Source organism: Crocodylus siamensis, chromosome 4 (assembly GCF_052110815.1).
Source record: "Crocodylus siamensis isolate JL-2025a chromosome 4, ASM5211081v1, whole genome shotgun sequence".
Classification (NCBI taxonomy): domain Eukaryota; kingdom Metazoa; phylum Chordata; order Crocodylia; family Crocodylidae; genus Crocodylus; species Crocodylus siamensis.
This window is the reverse complement of record NC_143398.1, coordinates 4351998-4371084: the sequence shown is the minus strand read 5'-3', so window position 1 is coordinate 4371084 and position 19087 is coordinate 4351998. Positions and strand designations below refer to the sequence as shown.

The 19087-nt window shown below is 46.7% G+C and overlaps 1 protein-coding gene across 4 annotated transcripts in view; it reads left to right on the top strand.

The window, feature by feature from the left end:
* The window catches only part of FBH1 (F-box DNA helicase 1), a 35926-nt gene that overhangs the window by 11010 nt on the left and 5829 nt on the right, over window positions 1-19087 (top strand). For all 4 annotated transcript variants that reach the window (XM_090041511.1, XM_090041512.1, XM_090041513.1 and 1 more), the window contains 12 exons: window positions 98-288; window positions 1681-1794; window positions 3754-3848; window positions 5178-5346; window positions 7289-7517; window positions 9761-9848; window positions 11223-11309; window positions 13379-13515; window positions 15840-15939; window positions 16135-16256; window positions 16719-16794; window positions 18380-18577. In XM_090041511.1, coding sequence (XP_089897637.1) covers window positions 98-288; window positions 1681-1794; window positions 3754-3848; window positions 5178-5346; window positions 7289-7517; window positions 9761-9848; window positions 11223-11309; window positions 13379-13515; window positions 15840-15939; window positions 16135-16256; window positions 16719-16794; window positions 18380-18577 — 1606 coding nt within the window. The remainder of the gene's footprint in view (window positions 1-97; window positions 289-1680; window positions 1795-3753; window positions 3849-5177; window positions 5347-7288; window positions 7518-9760; window positions 9849-11222; window positions 11310-13378; window positions 13516-15839; window positions 15940-16134; window positions 16257-16718; window positions 16795-18379; window positions 18578-19087) is intronic.

Here is a 19087-nt window from a genome sequence, read left to right as displayed (position 1 = left end):
GCTTGAGGCAGGATCATCTCTGCCTAAACCAGCCCAGTCCACTTTTGGTCTAACATACTTTTCTCCTCACTCTGCCTTTGGCTGTTGCCATCTCCAGGCAGCGATGGCATGGGCAGTGATAGCAACCATTGTGCTGTTCTCGGATGCGGTGCGTGACATCCAGAAGCTGATGGCCTGCCTGAAGAGACCCTGCTCTACTGTTTCGGTCGTGGAGGTCGCTGAGACGTTGTACTGTCTGGCCACCCTGCTGTATGCAATGAGGGAGAAGGACATTGATATCAGCAACAGGTGAGGAGAAAGAAGCTGTCACCATGAAAATAAATGTCCTGGCCCTGGGTTATGTATCAGGAGCCATGGGTTTGCTCAGCCTTCCATGGGGCTGGAAGGGACCCCCATAAATCACATAGTGCAGCCCCTTGTCTGAGGCAGGATCATCCGTATCCGAATCATCCTTTACAAATCACAATCTAAACTCTTCTTCCAGGCTTCTCTTCTAGCAAAGAAAAATCAAGCTTCTTCGCTTAGGACATGCCCCATAAATTGGAGGTTGATTTTTTTTGGGGGGTGGCAAGGGAAGGTGCATGTGGTACGTGAGTATATACGGTAGTTCACAGCAGCTGAGTGCAGTCTGTCAGCAGTTCAGCATTTTTATTTCTAAGTGCCGTTGTATTCCAAAAAGTAGCCATGGAAAACTAACGTTTCCAGACCCGGCAGCTCTGTTTCCAACATGCATCGGGCATCTTATCTGCTTATCCCAGGTACGGTAGCAAACCTTTGTTTCCACTCCTCTTTGCAGAGGAGAATTTGCCCGGCGGTAAGAGGTAGGCAGCTCTGAGGGTAGTGCTGAGTTTAAATTGGCCATCTCCAACTCACTCCGCAGCTTTGGCCACATAGCTTTTCCCCTCTGTCTACATGCTCTAATTCGGTCTGTAGCAGAGTTGTAAGGATTCTTTAATGAATCAAGCAATTATACGCAGATCATTTAAGATACTGTATCTTATTTATTCTAAGCGGGCTGAGCTCTCTCTTGGCTCACACATCAGCAATAAGGTTGTTAACTAAGCTCCCACAGCCGAACTGTTGGCGATGGCAATAGAGAAAAAGAGAGAGCTTGACGCTGTTGTTGGATATGTGGTTATAACAAGAGATTTTATTTGCAAACGCAGCTCCAGTGAGAAGCAGGAAACAAGGAGCCTCCCCAGTTCTGCATTTACAGTTGCTTTGTAAAAATATAATAGTACTTTAAATACTGAAGTTCTGCTCATTTAGCAGTTGCTGCCTGTAACCAGCTGCGTTTGTCTTCACGTCCGATGAAAACGTTGAGCTCGGTCATATCCAGAGGGCTACCATCTGGGCATATTAGTAACAAAACAGCTATCTCTAGTTAAGACAGAAAGAGCCATGGCTGCCTATAGGCCTCAGCACCTCTGGCTCTTTTTTGTTAAGGGGCATTGTTATCTTTCCGTGACGCATTGGAAACAAATTTGAAGTCGTCTGGTCTGGGTATAGAGCACTGTGGGGGACAAGTTGGCTAGTCCTCTCTTCAGATATTACTTTATTGGCAGCACTGATTGCTTCTAGGGCCTTTTTTGAGTGTAGAGGAGTAGTTCATGTTTAGATGAGTGTCGCTGAAGATCTGTTTGTATTAAATTTATTATCTTTTTTTATGCTTTCCTCTAGGATCCATTACAATATATTCTATTACTTGTATCTGATGGAGAACTCTTGTTCTGCTCCTAAGACCATAGAGCAGCCAGTGTCCAGTTCACCATGCACGAGAGGCATCTGGTCCAGGTAACACTCATGTATTGGATGTACTAATAATAATTAGATGCATTTATAACTATCATCGGCCATGTCCAAGAGTCAAGGAGACAAACCAGCCTTCAGACACTTATGTGTATGCTGTTCTTTTGCCTGCCTACATGCCAGCTGATCCCATACACGAACCCAAGCCATTAGCTGACCGGAGGGGAATAAACTAGTACCCAATTTGGTTCTTGGTCTGCCAGTAGCATCCCTTCTGACCCCGGGAAAATCCCATAGCATTCCTGTGCCTCGGTTCCCCATCTGTGAAATGGGGCTAGTCATACTTCCCTATGTCTCAGGGTAGTTGTGGAGACAAGCGCATTAGACGTTGGCAACATTTGGACGCTGGTGACCAGCCATAAACAGATGTTTCCTCCTGCCTGGGTTCCATCTTTGATTTTTATTTCTCAGCCATGAGTCCCATTTTCTTGCCTTGGAAATCTCCGTTAAGTAATGACTCTGTCACAGGGGCAGCTGGTAGGAATGGACGTGTTCTGCGCGTGGCAGTTTGTTCAATGAGGGTTTCAGCGAAGCCAGAGGGAGCACACAAAGTGATGCACCCCACCAAGGGCAGTCCTGTGGAAAGAAACGGCTTGCTCTGTCGTTTTGTTACTAGGAAAATTTACTTTCAGTTAGGAACATAATGCCATTGCCTGACAAACTGAATTGCTTTTGTAAATGTTAATTAAACCTCACAGCTCCCCCGTGAGAAAAGGATTAATTATCCTCTCATTTGGAGTGGGAATGGAGGCTCAGAGAGGTTGAGGGTCCAATTTTCAAAGCAGTCTGACTTTCCTGATCAAAGATAACTGTGGAGACAGAGTCCAGGTCATCTTCAAGGGGTTTGAGGCTCCCTGCACCTTATGGTGTGTCTGCGCCATCTCTATACCACGCTCAGAAGTGAGATGCACACGTCTCAGCTCACTGCTGCTTTACACGTGTGCAATACACCACCTCTGCTCAACCCTAGAGCTGGACTGGAGCATGCGCTCGGGACCAGCGAAGTTATTATGGTGTTGCCTGCATTACTGCTGCAATGGATGCTGGCACCAAGGGGCTCAAACGCATCCCGCGCTCTCCAGTCCGCAGGCACGCTCCAGGGCTGGAAGTTTGCAAGGGAAACCATTCCAAAATGACCCCTGCGTGTTCATCTCAAACCTTCAGTCTCCAGCGGAGCGGACAGCAGAGCAGAGGGTGACACTAAAGCAGCCTCAAGGATGCAGTTCTAGTGTGGGGTATCCCTGCAGAAGCCACCCGGTGCCAGGACCTGCTGTGGCAGCGGTACAGACAAGCCCTGCGTTGCCCCATCCTTGAGAGCAGCCGCAAGCAGCAATGACACAGAGTAGGCATCAGCCCAAGCATTTCTGCAGGCAGGGGTTTGTGGCTGAGGGACATTAGAAGCTTTTTGAAAAGCTTGAATGTTGAGCAAGCCCCCCCCTTTCAATTATCTCCAGCTGGATTGCTTTTCCCATCATTATTATTTACCATATTTACTTGCATACTACATACTGTCAAATAGGACATGGTTGGGAAGGCAGAACGAAGGGTGGTGGTGGGGGGAAACCTTTTCTGTGTAACCAGACTATTCACAATCCATTCCCTTGTTTAAGACATGCACCCTGATTTTTTTTATCATTTATTTTTGCGGAGGAAGGTGACTGGTATGTGATTAAATAAGGTAATTGCTCAAAAAAATGAGCTTTCACTTGGTCCAAACTGAGGGCCTTGCTCCCTGTCTTGGCTGTCTTTGGGCTCATGTGGCCTTACCCTCCATCTGTTCTTCCTCTCACCGCTCTCCATTCCAGCTCTTCCAAAATGAGGGCTCTGCAGCTCTTTGATCACACTCCTCTTGCCTTTATTTTCCTATTTGTTTCTATTTTTGTGTCATTATGCAACAGAATCCCATTTTTTTTTAAACCTTTATAATTTTGTTTTTCTTTTCAGGAGTAAACTTGATTTAAAATTAACCCATGAACAGCAAAGGATCCTGAACCATGAAATTGCACCGGGTCATATAGTAAAAATCATGGCATTTGCAGGTAAGAAACCTGACTGGGCTCTAAGGCACAGGGACATTTGGGCCAAAAAAATAGCTAATTAGGCACTAACATGAACTCCCATCCTGCTTCATTTTTCCTTTTCTGGAGATGGGGGGGTTGATACTTGAGCACTAGGGCACTGGGCTTAATAGCCCGGGGGGGGGCTCTTCCCATTCTTACAAATGCAGCAAACACTGAATTACCATATTTACTTGCATATCGCACAGCTTTGAATAACATGTGGATCTTATTGTGGGGAGGGTGTAGGTGGTCTTGCCTGTCCTCAGGGCCTGGAGGCTCTGGCCATACAGTGTGGGGGCAGGGTCATTTTAGCAGCCTCACTCCCCCTCGTCTATGGAAGATGCTGCTACTGCAACAGCTACAGGTGTAACTTTTCCACAGCCTAATTGTATGTGAACCAGCACTATAAAAGTCTTATTTCTACTGTAGCCATGATGGGATAAAACAGTAGCCACTGGTTGCGCAGCAGGGGAGAGGGAGTGAGGCTGAAAATGGAAATCCTACAGTAGCTCCACAGGGATCTAGCCTCCAGCCCATGCAGAGTTTCTTCATTTAGGACATGCAGCCCAATTTTCCTTAGCTCATTTTTCAGAAAAAGGTGTGTGTGGTATGGGTATAAATACGGTAATTAAGCAAGGTGGACTTCCTTGGAGAAATAAAATACAAGCACATAAGCAGGGAGGAAAAAGCGTGTGAGAACACTAGTCCATAACTCCAGCCCCCCATGCAGTTACAATAAGAGACACCTCCTTTCACAACCACACACACACAAAAAAAAAAAAGAGAAAATCAAGGTCAGTACATTCCAAAAAGGCAGTAATCCTCTGGATGGACCTTAGCATTGCCATAAAATCAGGAGATTCAATTGAGGGTCATTGTGCTAGGCAATGAATGGTCAGGTACCAATGGCAGCCCTTGCCCTGGAGAACGGGCATACCAGGATATGATACAGCCGACGGATGCAATAGCTGGAAAAGAGGTGGGAGATGGGGTGTCACAGGGAAAGCAATGAATTATGCATAGAAAATGGCAATCACAGCTTGCCACCTGCCCAGATAACTGTTGGGAAATCATTGCCAGAGAATATTATCAAGCAAGAGGAGTATTATCTCCTGCTTTGAGAGAGCTGGGCCATTTTATGGCTGATTGTAACAGTGGTGGCCACAGGTTGGGATTGTCGGGGCTGACTTAGCCGTGTGGCTCCTGTTCATTTCAGTGGATGCTGTGCGTGACTGAGAGCCTTGGATGAGGAGGTCCAGGGGATAGCTGGGCTGGAGCATTTTTGTGCCTCTTTCTTCTTTCCTCCAGGTACTGGAAAGACCTCAACTTTGATCAAGTACGCAGAGAAATTTTCCAACCTTAATTTCCTGTATGTGGCATTTAACAAGTCCATTGTAGAAAATGGGAAGAAGGTTTTCCCCTGTAATGTCACCTGCAAGACTTTCCACTCGTTAGCTTTTGCGACTTTTGGCAAACAGTAAGTAGTGGCTTTCCCAGCCCCCTGGTTTTAGGGGCTGGGCCACCTTTAAAATGTAGCTGTGTGTCCACTGCCTCCTTGTGACTACCAAGGGCTGTTCCCCAGGATCAGCTGAGAACATTATGGGGGTGGGGAGCTGGCACTCTTGCCCCATTATTGTCTGTGTCTCCTCTGAAAACCCTGTTGTCACATCATGTTTCTAGATCCATACATTTTGCAGAAGGGAGGCATTAGGTATCTTTTGAGGAACACCCACTAACTACCTGTTTGAATCGCCTTTCTGCTTATACTTAACATGTCCTGTGTTTTTAATATAGAAATTAAGTTAATCATACACTCTCCTGAATTGGGATCTCAGGCATGGTCTGCGTTCGGTTGCACCAGTGTGAATTCATTCAGTTAAGGCCCTCTGCAGATGCTCTCGCCGTTGCATTTAAACCTGGCATCAGCTGATTTAGCTCTAGCACCGTATAGTACTGGGTTTTGCTTGGGTTTAACTAAATTGGCCTCAGGCTGTTTGCCATTTGAAACCAGAGCTGCTGTGAGAGTAGACCATGCATGAGCAAATGGATACAAGAATGAGGTACTGCAGGATCAGCCAGGGCATGCGCATGCAGTGCATCGCTGGCTTTGTGTTCATTATCTCTGTGCAGTCCCTTATCCTGTGACAAGTGCAGAACAACTCAGCCCTTTTTGACTGGGGGAAGCTACCTTCCATTTAACTTGGGCCAAGAGCACATATGGGCAGTCACCCCGGCATAGCTAACACGCTGTAAGTTCACCCCCCAGCTTCCCCCATAGTGACCTGTTCGAGTACCCATGCCCTGACTTCTGAGCTATCCCGGACCAAATTTTGTAGTATACATGTCAGCTATAGGTGCAAAAAGATGGCACTCCTCAAGTGGTGAAGCTGTACTAGCATCCTTTTCCCACATCTGGGCACAACTATGCTGGCAGAATCACAGCTACACTTCTGGCGTGAAGGAGGGAGTTGGTGTAGTTACACCACTGAAAAAATCCTTCTCCTTGACCGCTAGGAGGCGGCAACATCCCCATAATGTAGACAAGCCCTGAAAAGGGAAGACATCTTTTTTTATTATTATTATTTGGTTGGTTTTGAGCTCTTGTTAAGGCCTATTTAGCTCAAAGGCCACCATAAAGGATTGAAAAGGAAACCTCTTTTCGTTGAAGAGTCTGTATCTTCCTTATGTGAGAACTCAAAACCATCTTGCCCAGGTCCCTCTCAAAAACCTTCAGCAGAGTGGGAGCAATCTGCCTTAATAATCCTTTGAAATAATCTTTCAGGATTGCTTAGATATCATAAGGACTTAAAACAAAAAATAAAGGGCACAAACTCAGGGTTTTCAACCCTTTATGTCACCTTCACACCTGTCTGCCACTAGAAACAGTTGACCCTCGTTGTACAAGATGGTCCTGGGTTGGTCATTATTAGCCTTGCGGCCTCGGGACATCTGGGTTTGGTTCCCTGCCCTGCCCTAGATTAACTGTGGGACTTTGGGCAGGTAGGTTTGCTGTGCAGGCAGTGCTATGGCAGCAGGAGATGAGATCTGGTGGCAGAGCTGTGTCCAGAGTTGGGCATGGGGATGGATGGTCTAGCCATGTTGGCTTAGGGGAAAAAGGGGACATGATCGTCTTACACCCCCGGTTGGCATATTGGTGCTATAAACTCTGTAGTGCAGACCAGATCCTAGGTGATTTATGGTCTTAATTTTTTCATATGTGGGGGCAAGAGCATTTCCCTGCTTCACAGGGGTGAAGGAAGGGCAGCTACAATAAACCCCACTACCTTAATGCCTACTGTTTGAGGCCTTTAGACAGATCCTCTTCTCTCCTTTGCATCCCAGTAATAGAAGGAAAAGCTAGGTGACGCCTCCTGTTGGGCTTTGTCCAGTCTAACCGTGCCTTCCTGTCCATAATATAGATATAAAGAAAAAGGCAAGCTGAATTTCTTCAAGCTGTCGCCTTACACAATCAGCTTCCAACTCAAAACGCGCGAAGGGCAGTCTCTGTTCGTGCGGGGGAAGACAGTCACTCAGACGCTCGAGAGCTTTTTCGCCTCTTCAGATGAGTTCATATCCACAGAGCACACTCCCATATGGTGCAAAAATACACATGGGATGCGGGTCCTTGTCACCGAGGGGGAGAAGAGGGTGAGTCTCGGGGATGAGGCGTGCGTTTAGCTGGGAGGGTGGCAAAGCAGGCATTGCAGTAGGAATGTGGCTCGAGGGAAATTGTGGTGCTTTTATTTCAGCAATTGGAAACTACCGATTGAATAGGTTTTCCTGCATCCCTGAGTTTGTCCGTGCCAAGAAGAGTGTGGCTTCCCGTGTGGTTATGTGAGCAGACAAGACAGGAAACCCGTGACACTTCTGTCCAAAACCAGTTAGAAGTATAAGGTTGGAGGGAAGCTCAGGAGGTCACATCTAGTCCAGCCCACTGCTTCAAGCAGGACCAGCCCCAACTGCATCATCCCAGCCAGGGCTTTGTCTAGCTGGGTCTTAAAAACCTCCAAGGATGGAGAGTCCACAATCTCCCTGGGTAGCCTGTTCCAGTGCTTCACCACCCTCCCAGTGAGAAAGTTCTTTCTAATAGCTAACTTAAGCTTTCTTTGCTGCAACTTGAGCTCATTGCTCCTTGTTCTGTCATCCACCCCCACTGAGATCAGTCCAGCTCCAGCCTTTTTGCAACCCCCCTGCAGGTAGAGGTTTCCAGTAGCCGTTTAGCTGAGGTCCAACATCAGCCCCATATGTACATATTTCTTTTCAGGGACAGGAAAAGAAAAATCCTCTGCGTTTTTATTTCAGAACTCATGGTAGAGGTGATAGCTTTTATTAGACCAAATTTTGCCTCTAGACCAATAAGGCTACAACCTGGATACTTGCATTTTTGTTAACATTTGGAAGTCCTTCAGATGCTACAGTGCTGACAGTGAAATGTCAATACAGGTATTTATTTCTAATGCTCAGATCTGTCTTAAGAAGTCGGCGTAGCTCAGTCCTCCACCGAAGGGTTGCATAACAGCGCAATTTTTGACAGTAGGTAGTTTTGGAGGGATTTTATTTGGATGTTGTTTTTACCTTCCCATACCCTGCTTTTGAGCACTTACGTTAAAATTCCATCATTTTTAAACATTAGGGAGAGAGTAACAAAATAACAGATTTTTTTTTTTCCCCCTTAACATTTGTGTGTACTTTGATTGTCTATAACTATTATTCAGGGTGTTATTTTCCTCGTGTTTAATTTTTGACTTTGTCATCCAGTTGAGACTCGGTTCCAAGCCCCAAAGGCTGTCAGCTGGTAAAGTAAAACCTCACAACACAGTCTTTCAGGTTAATTCCCTGCTAAGCATGAGTTTAACCCTCCATAATCAGGGACCGACTGAAAAAGGTCCAATGGGTTTGTATGAGCCTTTCAGCTCTAGGTCACCAGGTCAAATCCAGATGAGATCAAAGGGAAGGAGGGTGGTGAAGCGCTGAGACAGGTTACCCAGAGAGACTCAAATCTCCATCCTTGGAGGTTTTTAAGACCAAGCCCTGGCTGGGATGATGTAGTTGGAGCTGGTCCTACTTTGAGCAGGGGGTTGGACTGGATGTGACCTCCCAAGGTCCCTTCCAACCCTCGTTTTCTCCAGTTCTATGAAAACGGTCGACATATTCATTTCACAGTGGCTGCTGAATGGTTGCATGTCGGGAATGAGCTGGAGCCAGTCCCATGACAAGTACCTGCCATAATAATATATGTGCAAGTAGACATAACAGGTAATCTTGCTAGAGAGGCCAAAGAATGAACAGACATAAAAAAACAAGCCGCCCCCCCCCCGGGACTGTTGACATGCAAACACTTAATTGGGACCTACATTTTATAGGTAATGGCTGTTGAACAGGATTGGGTGAGAAAAACAGATGGTCCAGCGCATGGGTTACTCCTTTCTGACGTGCATATCCTGAATTTGTTGTTTTGGTGGAGTTTTTACTTGGGTTTTGTTTGTTTTTAGGTTTTTTGTTTTGTTTTTTTGGGACGGGGGGGAGGGGGGGTGCTTGCTTGCTTGTTTTAATTCACTCATTTGTGGCCTGGAGGACACGTGGCTTTGGGGACAGACAGGAGAGGACAGACATTTAGCAAATAACTTTAGAGAGTCATTTGCAAAGGGAAACATGACCAGGGAAGAGTGGGATAGAGATAGAGATATCTATCCCACAAACCTAGTGGTACTTTCTTTCAGGGCTATCTGAGAAGTTTAAATACGGAGAGACATTGAGGAAATTGCTGGAGAACTAATGCAATTAGATACGGCTGTATCTAGGCTTGCTATCCAAGATCTTAACCCAGGAGAATGGAAAGACCTTTTTGTGCCTGGAAATTTTACCTGGTTCCTTGTGATGTTGCTTTCTAGATCATTGTTGAGGAAGCAAGACGGATATGGGACAATATGAAGGCGCTGAACAGAACTACAGACACGAACTGCAAAATAACGTGTGATGGTATGTGGCTTGCAAGAATACCGTGATCTGGCTTGTAGATAACCTTGCAGGTGGGCTGCTGATGGAAGAGGCAGGTCTACAGCCCAAGTCTTTTATTACTTACACCCCAACACAGAAAAATAAACACTTATCCCAGAGCCCATCAGGTTACCCTTGACAGCACAACATGGGTAACAAAAACCTATACCAGCTGGGGAGACTCAAGGTTGATGTGGGGGAGGAGGGTGACAAACAGATTGGCAGCAGGTTGTCTTGGATTTCGCTGAGTTCTCCAAATTTCCCTCTAGCCCAGATCCTATATTTATACATGGTCTATTATATTCTAATCCGTGTTCTCTGATGCATTTTGTAGTTTCTAGGGTCGGAAGGGACCTGAGCAGATCATCTAGTCCGAATTTACCTTTTTTTGTATTACTGAAACTTTTGGGGCAGGAACGAACCAGATCACTTGTGGACTTGGAAAGAGTCGATTAGTTGGGGTTGATGCACGTGTGAAAGTTATGCTTCTCTAGAGGGAAGGATTCCTTTTCTTTTTCCCATCACCGTTGTGCAACATTGTCAACACCGCCCCATTTCTTCTTTACTTTAGTAAAGTCTGCTGTGTTTTTACAGTTTATCTAAGAAACCTAATAAAGTAATATCTGTTACAGGAAAACAAGATCTAATGCATTTGGTTACACCAATCATTGCTGTAAGCTATGATATATTATATTTGGATCATCCAATTCAAGGCCTTGTGCTCTGTTTAATTGGATCCCATTACTGGTGTAGCTGGAGAGGTTGATGGCAGCCTTTACTTAGCTGACCCACCTGGTTGTCAGCCTGCAAAGATTCACCTTGCGGGCACTGAGACAGGCTTTGAGGCCGCCTGCTTAGCTACGCTTCTGCAGATGGACCTAGGCCCCTGAAAATGGCCAGTGCTGGTAACAATACACACGTTAAAAACCAAGCTCTCAATTTGAAAAGCAGCAGTAAAAGAGAAAATAGACAACACTTTTTTAATTGATGCATGTAAGTCATGCCCAAGTGGACTGTTTTGGGGAGATATACCTACTGTTTTCCTGGTGGGGGATTGCTTTGTGCATATAACAGCTCTCAAAGTGTAGTTGGTATCGCTGCTTTCCCTTTCCAGTCCTTTTCTTCTTTGGCTATTTGCAACCATGAAGCAGCAAAGATGATAGTAATGTAAAGGAAGTAAAACAGTATATTTGAAAACCCACCAACCCTTTCAGGGCAACTTGTGGCCAGGAGATGCGACTTTTAAGTTAGTCTTTTAAAAACTGGATTTTAAGTGGGCGGCAAACAAACTGAAACAGTGGGTCTCTAGTTAGGATTTTTGAACATCTAAATTACGCCGTCTATTTGTTTTTCCAGGGTACTTGAAACTTTGGCAGCTTAGCAAGCCGCGGCTGTTGGATTATCATGCCATATTTGTCGATGAGGCACAAGACTGCACACCAGGTGAGCAATGGCAGGTGACAGGAATCACTAGCACTTCCCAGTGTTTTTGCAGGCGTTAATCGCGGTGAGAACATCGGCATGACTATTATGGGTCTATCCAGCCCAGTGTCCTGTTGGTGACGGTAGCGGGTGCATTAGAGCACCGGGGGAACCATCTTTTTTTATCAGGCACACTGCAAATTAGCACTCTGTTCCCCTTCCCCGACCCAATCTGCTACTTTGCTTTTTGCTCCCTGCCTTATCTGCCACCATGTTCTCTGTCTTCCCCCCCTGCAGTTTGAGGAAGGGTATATTAGCAGAGCAAGTGGAGGGTGATCTGTCCTCTGTTAAACCCTGCAAGTTCCTAGTAGTCTCAGCTTTAGGGATGTCCTGAGCCTGCGGTGACACTCCTGACGGTTGTTTCAGAGCTTCTTGTGGACCTAAATTTGTCTAATCGTTTTTTGAACCCAGTTATATGCTCTTGGTCTCATGAATTCCACAAATGAATTAAACTTGGGGTTTAAAAAAATTGTGCTTCCTTTTTGTTTGCTTTTAAAACAACCGTCTGATTAATTTCATCAGATGCCTTCTCATCCTTCCACGAGGAAATGCAGCTGACGTGCCCCTATTCAAGTTTTTCTCTTTGTGACTTCAAAGACCTCTATTGTGTCCTCCTCGCTTGTCTCTTTTCCGTATGGAAGCTGCTCCACATCCCTTCTCATCAATCCTATTGCTCCCATTTTCCTAGCTGAAGTGGATCAGGCATATACTTTCTCTGTCCGTGTTTGACTCACCAGGCCAGGCTCTTGGAACTGCATCCATAACTGGTCAGGTGTACATACGGGAAGATGCGAGGTGGGGTTGCTCTTGAGGAGCGAAGAGGGAGTTTTTGATGCATCTCACTGATTTTTAAGCAGTGCCTATGGGTCTGCTAAGCCCATGCCAAGCAATGCAGAAACCTCTAAGGGACATGCCTTCTGGAGAGCTCTGTGTCTGAATAAAGCAGGACAGACAAAAGGTGATGAGATGGGAAGGGCTCTTTCTCTTTGTAGGCTAGGGGGAACCAGAATAGAGAGGTGGAGCCATTTTCACAGGGTTATCACATAGTGGGTGCATCTACATGTGCAATTAATGTGATACGATCAACTCCGGAGCAGCGTGCTCCAGAATACACTGCTCCTGGGCACAGTGTCTACACACGTGCCTGGGACAGCAGCACTTTGATCTGAGGCAGAGCAGCCCCGGGCAGGCAGCAGGCTCATGTGTCCGCCCCGGGCTGCGGGTGGTTGTGCCGGGCGACGGAGGGGCTGCATGGGGCACAAGAGTGCCCAGACCATGGAGCCCGGTGGCTGACTCCCGAGCCTGGTGCCAGCCCGGGGCGGCTCCGCCCTGGCTCAAAGTGCTGCTGTCCTAGTCACCATCTACACGTGCGTTGCAGCACAGTAAATGACTCTGCCATATCATAGCATTGTTCCTGACAGTACTATCTTATGGCAGAGTGAATTTACTGTGCTGTAATAGCAGTGCATGTGTAGATAGAGGTACTTTACTGTGGAGCTAATTAGGCAACTCAGCAGCAGATGCACCCCAATTAATTTAATAAGGGCTTTCCAAAAGAATTAAAAAAAACCAAACCAACCCAGAAGTACTGAAGTGACAGGGAAAAAAACGGGTTTTGAGCTTGGTAGAAAACCAGAGCATGAGAATGTGGTTGTTTTAAAGTGAAGATCTTGCTTTTTTAGGCAAAACAGGGAAGCAAGCGGATGCGCTGTGTGTAAGTTAAGTGCGTAGCCAGGATTCAGTTACTCGCGGGGTTTCAAAACTATTGGCCCATGGGGTAAAGAGTAAGAAGCCAAAATATATAAATAGTCAATTTAGGTAAGAAATCCCGAGGTTATTTTCTGCCCTGATTCCTGCCGCCAGCAATCCAGTCGCTGTCTGAAAGTGAAGAATGGCTTCAGCCCTTTTATCCCACTGAGGGTTTATTTCTCAGTTGCTTGCTCGGGTGGGAGCAGGGTGGAGCCTTCGTGTTCATTTTGCAAACTTCTTTGCTGGAGTTTCCTCAATGCTTCGCTTTTTTTTTTCTGCAGCCATCATGAACGTGGTGCTGTCCCAGACCTGTGGAGTCATCTTCGTGGGGGACCCGCACCAACAGATCTACACCTTCCGCGGGGCTGTCAACGCGCTTTTTGAAGTGCCACACACTCACATCTACTATCTCACCCGGGTGAGGCTGGGGCACTGTATGTGTGTGTGTAGGGAAACGGGCTTTTCCGTCCTCTGCCACTGCATTCACCATTTCCTCAAAGGATGTTTCGCATTAGTTCTTATTACTTAGCAACCTTTTATAGGAGAAGAATGGTCCCTCTTTGAGAGACCTCTGCCCACAGGAGCTGTTGAGGTTTACTTCTGTAGGGATGTTTCACTTAAGAAATGTTCATTTCATGCTTTCCTTATGTGCTTGTATCTGTGAGTTATCCTGTTCTTCAGGACCGATGGGTGGGGTGGGGAGTGTGGGAGAGGCCACTGTGTCTGTTTTAATGCCAGTCCCTAGAAAAATTAAGTTGGAAGGCACCGCGAGAGATCTAGTTTAGTGGGGGTAGCTTTTTGGGCAAGAGTGCTGCCCCACACCCTCCCTGAGTGCCACTCCAGTCCCCTTCCCACGCCTGATCTGCTGGTCCTCTTTCTGCTCCCAGCCTGCTGCTGTCTGCCTGATCTGACGCTCTGCTCTCCTTCCCTGTGCTCCCTGCCCAGTTTGCTGCTTTGCTTTCTCCTTCCTGCTGTGTCTGCTTCTGCCCTGCCTTTCCCTGTCCCAGTCTGCTGAATACCACACGCAGGGGCTTCCCATCTCACCTGTGACACCTGCGAGACAGGTTGGCTACCCCCGGTCTAGTCTGTCGGTTTGATTTCCTTGAAATGACCTGGTGGTTCTTGGTTCAGAATATAGGTGTGGAAGGGACCTTTCAGGTAATGGTGTCCAGGTGCCCGTGCAACTAGCAGCGGTCAGTTGGCTCCACAGGAGCATCCAACCATCCACCCCCTTCCCCACGTGTCAGCCCCTGACGAGCCACATACAAGGAGCACCCTGCAAAGGGTCGCAAGAAAAAAGCAGGAGAGAGAAAGGGCTGCCCATGCCTTGCCTTTACGTCCCACTGGCTGCAGCAACAAGCCCAGTGCTGTCTATGTGCGAACACCAGGATTCCCGACTACACCAGCCATGGCAGGGCTCCTAGCTATATACTCACAAGCTGCCTGCATCGAGTCATAGAGAGGTTGGACTGGAAGGGATCTCCAGAGATCGCATCTAGTCCAACCCCCTGCCTGAGGCAGGATGAGCCCTGTCCAAACCATCCTATACAAATCTCATATGTATCAGGAGTGGGCAGTTGGAGGGACACTTAATCAGTTTTGGGGACCTGTTGAGGGCCACATCCGTCTCTGTGCGTCTCTCACTCTCTTCTCTTCTCTGTTTGTCTTGCTCTCTCTTTGTGTCTCTCTCCTCTTCCACCCACCCACTGTGGGGGAAGCCCTGCCTGGGTCCACAGCTGATGTCTGATGCTGCTGGGTCAAAGCAGTCCTGCCTGCCCGCCTGGCACCATGCAATGGCCTGGAGCACCCGGCCGCCTACGGGCAAGATCCAGCGAGTTGGTGGCTGTCCGCCCACAGCTGAGATCTAATGTGTTGGCATATTGTGCCTACCCTGATCTAAACTCTTCCTAAAACTACCATCAACCCACATGCAACACAAGGCACCACACCTGAACCTGCCACAGGTAAAGCAGGGGAACTGCAGTGGCCAATGTCCCGCTTCTATAAAAGGTTGTTAATACATGTTCAAGAGATCCCAGGTAGAGAGAGGCCATGCCGTCTGCTACGGAGGGAGGCAGAAACCCCCACCATCCATCCCAATGTGACCATGGGGTAAAACTCCTCCTTGACCCCAAACATGGTGATTAGTCTGACCCTGAGTGGAGGGGCAAGACCCTCTAGCCAGGAACCTCCAGCTTTGGTCCCAGCAGGAGCATTGCCATACCCCAGTCAAAATCCTCAGCCCTGGCTACAGCCAATACCCAATGTCTTCTAGGAAATCTTAAAAATACCCTAATGCATGTAGCAGAAAGGGGTCGGGAGGTGTGCAACCAGCAAACATGGTCACTTAATGGGTATCTCCATTCCCTGCTGGTCCATGTTATGATCCTCTCTTCAATCAAGTGCTGGAAAGTAGAATGACCACAAACATTCAGGCAGACCCTGTGCATAAGCAGCAACGCATGCACCACCCGTACGTTATACCGTGTGGTACTTTTTTGTGGAGACAGAGAGAGCTTCTTTTTCTACTGCCAAAAATCCAGCAATTTCTCCTGGAACAAACCCCTTAGTTCACATCTGAATAAATGAATAACAGCAGCTCCTCCCAGGGGTCCCGGTGGGAAAGCATCTGTGTGATGAGCAAATGAAAGTGGACGATCCTTATAGCTGCCAGTGCAAAGTCCTGTATTATCCTCGTGTAGGATTTTCCTCTGTTTTGCCTCATTTTGGTTATTTTTGTAGAGCTTCAGATTTGGTCCTGAAATAGCTTATGTTGGAGCTACCATCCTGGACGTCTGCAAGAAAGTCAGGAATAAGACGTTAGTGGGTGGAGATCAAGAAGGTGAGATGTCACGTTGTGTTTGAACAGCAGCTTGCACAGTGCGGGGCCAGTCCCTACGTGTGGTAACTCGGCGCTACTGCAATACAAAAGCAAATGTAATTTTTAAAATGAATTTGTAGATTTTTAATATGGAGGCACATGTCTTTCCTTCCTGCATCAATGAACTGGAGAGGGGGCTTCTTCTCAATGTTACAGGTGACATAAGAGGCAGCAGGACGGGGAAGATAGCCCTCATATCCCGGGGCAATTTAAATGTGTTTGAGGATGCGGTGAAGATCACTGGAAGAGAGCAGCCCACGAGAATACATTTGATTGGGGTAGGGCAGGCTTTTTTTTATTGATTGGACCTGGGATTTTTCTCCCCCATTGGAATTTTCCTTCTAGTTTTGCTGAAATTGCACTTTCCAGGGAAAAAAAATCACGTCACTAGGAAATCCCCCCCGCTCCCCCCGTCTCCACTGTGACCTTGTCCACAGAAGATGTAGCTCTCTAAGCAATGTGACAACCAGCTGAGATTGCTTTCACTGTCGCTCATATTCTGCATTTTTATTTTCCGGAGCCAGCTGGTCATTTTAGGCTGAATTACGCCTTTTGCGCTGCATGTTGACCGTGATCTCTGACGTCTACGAGCCTCGCTTCTTGAGTATCTTGGGTTGTTTCCTATAGGTGTCTTCTCATGAAACTGCAGCCCCCTGCCAGGAACCTGTTTCTCTATAAACTTCAAATAGCCTCTTCAGTGAGGTCCTTTTTTAGAAGAACATTTCTTTTTTTTTCTTTAGGGCCTTGCTCGTTTTGGACTAGACAAAATCCATGATATTTGGAAGCTCCTTCAACCTAAAGATGTACGGGAGGCATGTGAGTATGTTCTTCCTCCTCCTTCCTGCGGCCTTTGCTGCAGTGATGTTAACTTTCTAGCGCTTGTGCGATGGACTTGCGAACTCTCTCAATGCAGCAGCTCACGCAAGAACATTTCTTTCACTTCTGTGGCATGAAATCATTTTGTCCGTTCCTTTTCTGGGTGAATGCTGTTGGTCGGATGAAAGGACTGCCCTTTTTTGGTCATTTCTGTATTTGTTCAGGTGCAGTGGAAAATATGGAAGCCGATAGGTTGCAGTGCTGGCCCTTTTTGAGATTTTAGATCTCACCTCCTGAAAGTCTGGAACCAATTATTTTCCCTTCTTTTTCCCCTCTCTTCTTTCTCTTTTTTCCCCCTCTTTGTTGTTAGAGGATTGGATTTATTTTTAAATTAGGCCTTCTGAGCCCTTTCGAAGAGCATCTTTCACATAAATGTATATGTGAGGGCTGTTCAAAAAGTATCGAGACAGATGCTGCAGGAAACAAAATATTTTATTTACAGGGTTTTAAGCTTAATCTCCTTCGAAGTACGCCCCTTCTGCACACTTCTCCCAGCGTTTCTGCCATTGTCAGAAGCACCTCTGATCAGCAGTTTGTGGAGTCGCTAAAAGCTGCTCAGTCACGTTTTCTTTGATGGTTTCCACGTCACAAAATCTTCTTCCTTTCAAGGTTTTCTTTAGTCGAGGGTTGCATGGGGCCATATCAGGTGAATATGGAGGCAGCAGCACTTGTGGGATTCGGTGCAACTTTTTTCTCTTCTCTCAACTAAAGAAAACCTTGGAAGTGTGTACACACGTGTGTGTGTGGTGTGTGTACATGTATATGTGTGTGTGTGTGTACACACACGTGTGTATGGGAGTGTGTGTTTGTATTGTCCAATTTACTTCAGCTATAGTAGGGAACAAACTTACCTGTACCTCCAGACTCAGCTCACCAATGCTGCAACTCTTTTTCTTCGTTGCTGCAAATGAAGGATCTGTAATTAGTGCTCAGTTATAACAGTTCCTCATGGGAGTGGCTTGTTTCTGGAATATAAGCCATTTGGAAAACACTTGTTCGAGAAACATAATACAGTCCACGTAAGAACATAATCTTGTCGTGACTCAGATCAAATCAATTGTATGGATCTAGGCTGCCTGGAAGTTTAAAAACAGGATTTGTCTCGTGCTAAATCCTGTGGGGATCCCCCCCAAAAACCAGCCTACTAGCCCCAAAAGATCCCCGTAAAAAATAAATGCGGACTTTTCACCTAGTAGTGATAACATCCATTTCTTATCACTTATCACTTCCATCACTAGATTGCAAAGTACTTTACAAAGGCAGTTGTATCGGTGTCCCCATTCTATAGGCGAGCAAACTGAGATGCCAAAGAGGAAGGTGCCTTGCCCAGACTGCTTTAGCACACTACATGGCAAAACAGGGAATAAATAGTACCCAGGAGCCCAGAGTCCCCTGGCTAGCCTTCTGTCCACTAGCCCACATTGCCTCCCCTTGTATCCAGGTTCATTTTGTTTGCAGTGAAAAATGCTGCTAGTTGTGCCTTTCTGGGACATTAATGATTGTGTCCAATGCTTCTTTACCCCAGCAAACCTGAGAATAAGTGACCCTTTTATCAAAAAGTGGGATGAGTCTGAGGGCTTCCAGGGTCTAAAGGTATATGCCACGACCAGTGAAGACAAGGAGCTGGAAGTGAAGATTGCGATAGTGGAGAAATACAATGTCCGGATTCCTGAGCTGGTGCAGAAGATCAAGGCCAGTCATGTATCAAACATGGAATTTGCAGGTAAGGATGCAGAGCAAGGCCGCTGCTTTACAGGAGAAGGGAAACTATTCTTCAATCATCCAACCTCCCTTCCCCCTCCACATCTGCAACAAGACGGCAGTCAGACTGATCTGGCCTTGCCTCTAAGACGGCTTGAGAACAGCACAGCCATTCCCGGGGTCAGCGAACAAAGTCCCCATTGCAGAGGGGTTCTCCCCAGGTTAGATTAAGACTCTGCTAGTATTTCTAAGTCGGAGACACCAGGCCCTTTAATTTATTCTGCATGTTAAGCTGCATATTTAGTTCAGCTCTTAGGTTACCGGCTTAAATTTGCAGGATTTCTTTAAGAACATCAGCTCCCTCCAGAGGTGGTGCAAGCATCTACTCTGGAAATCTTCAAGGGGAGACTGGGGTCATCTGACCCTAGTTATCTTTCCTGCCTAGTGCAGGGGGGGGCTGGACCCGATGATCTTGCGAGGTCCCTTCCAGCCCCTTGCAAACTATGAACGTTGTATGTATTTCTTACATAGT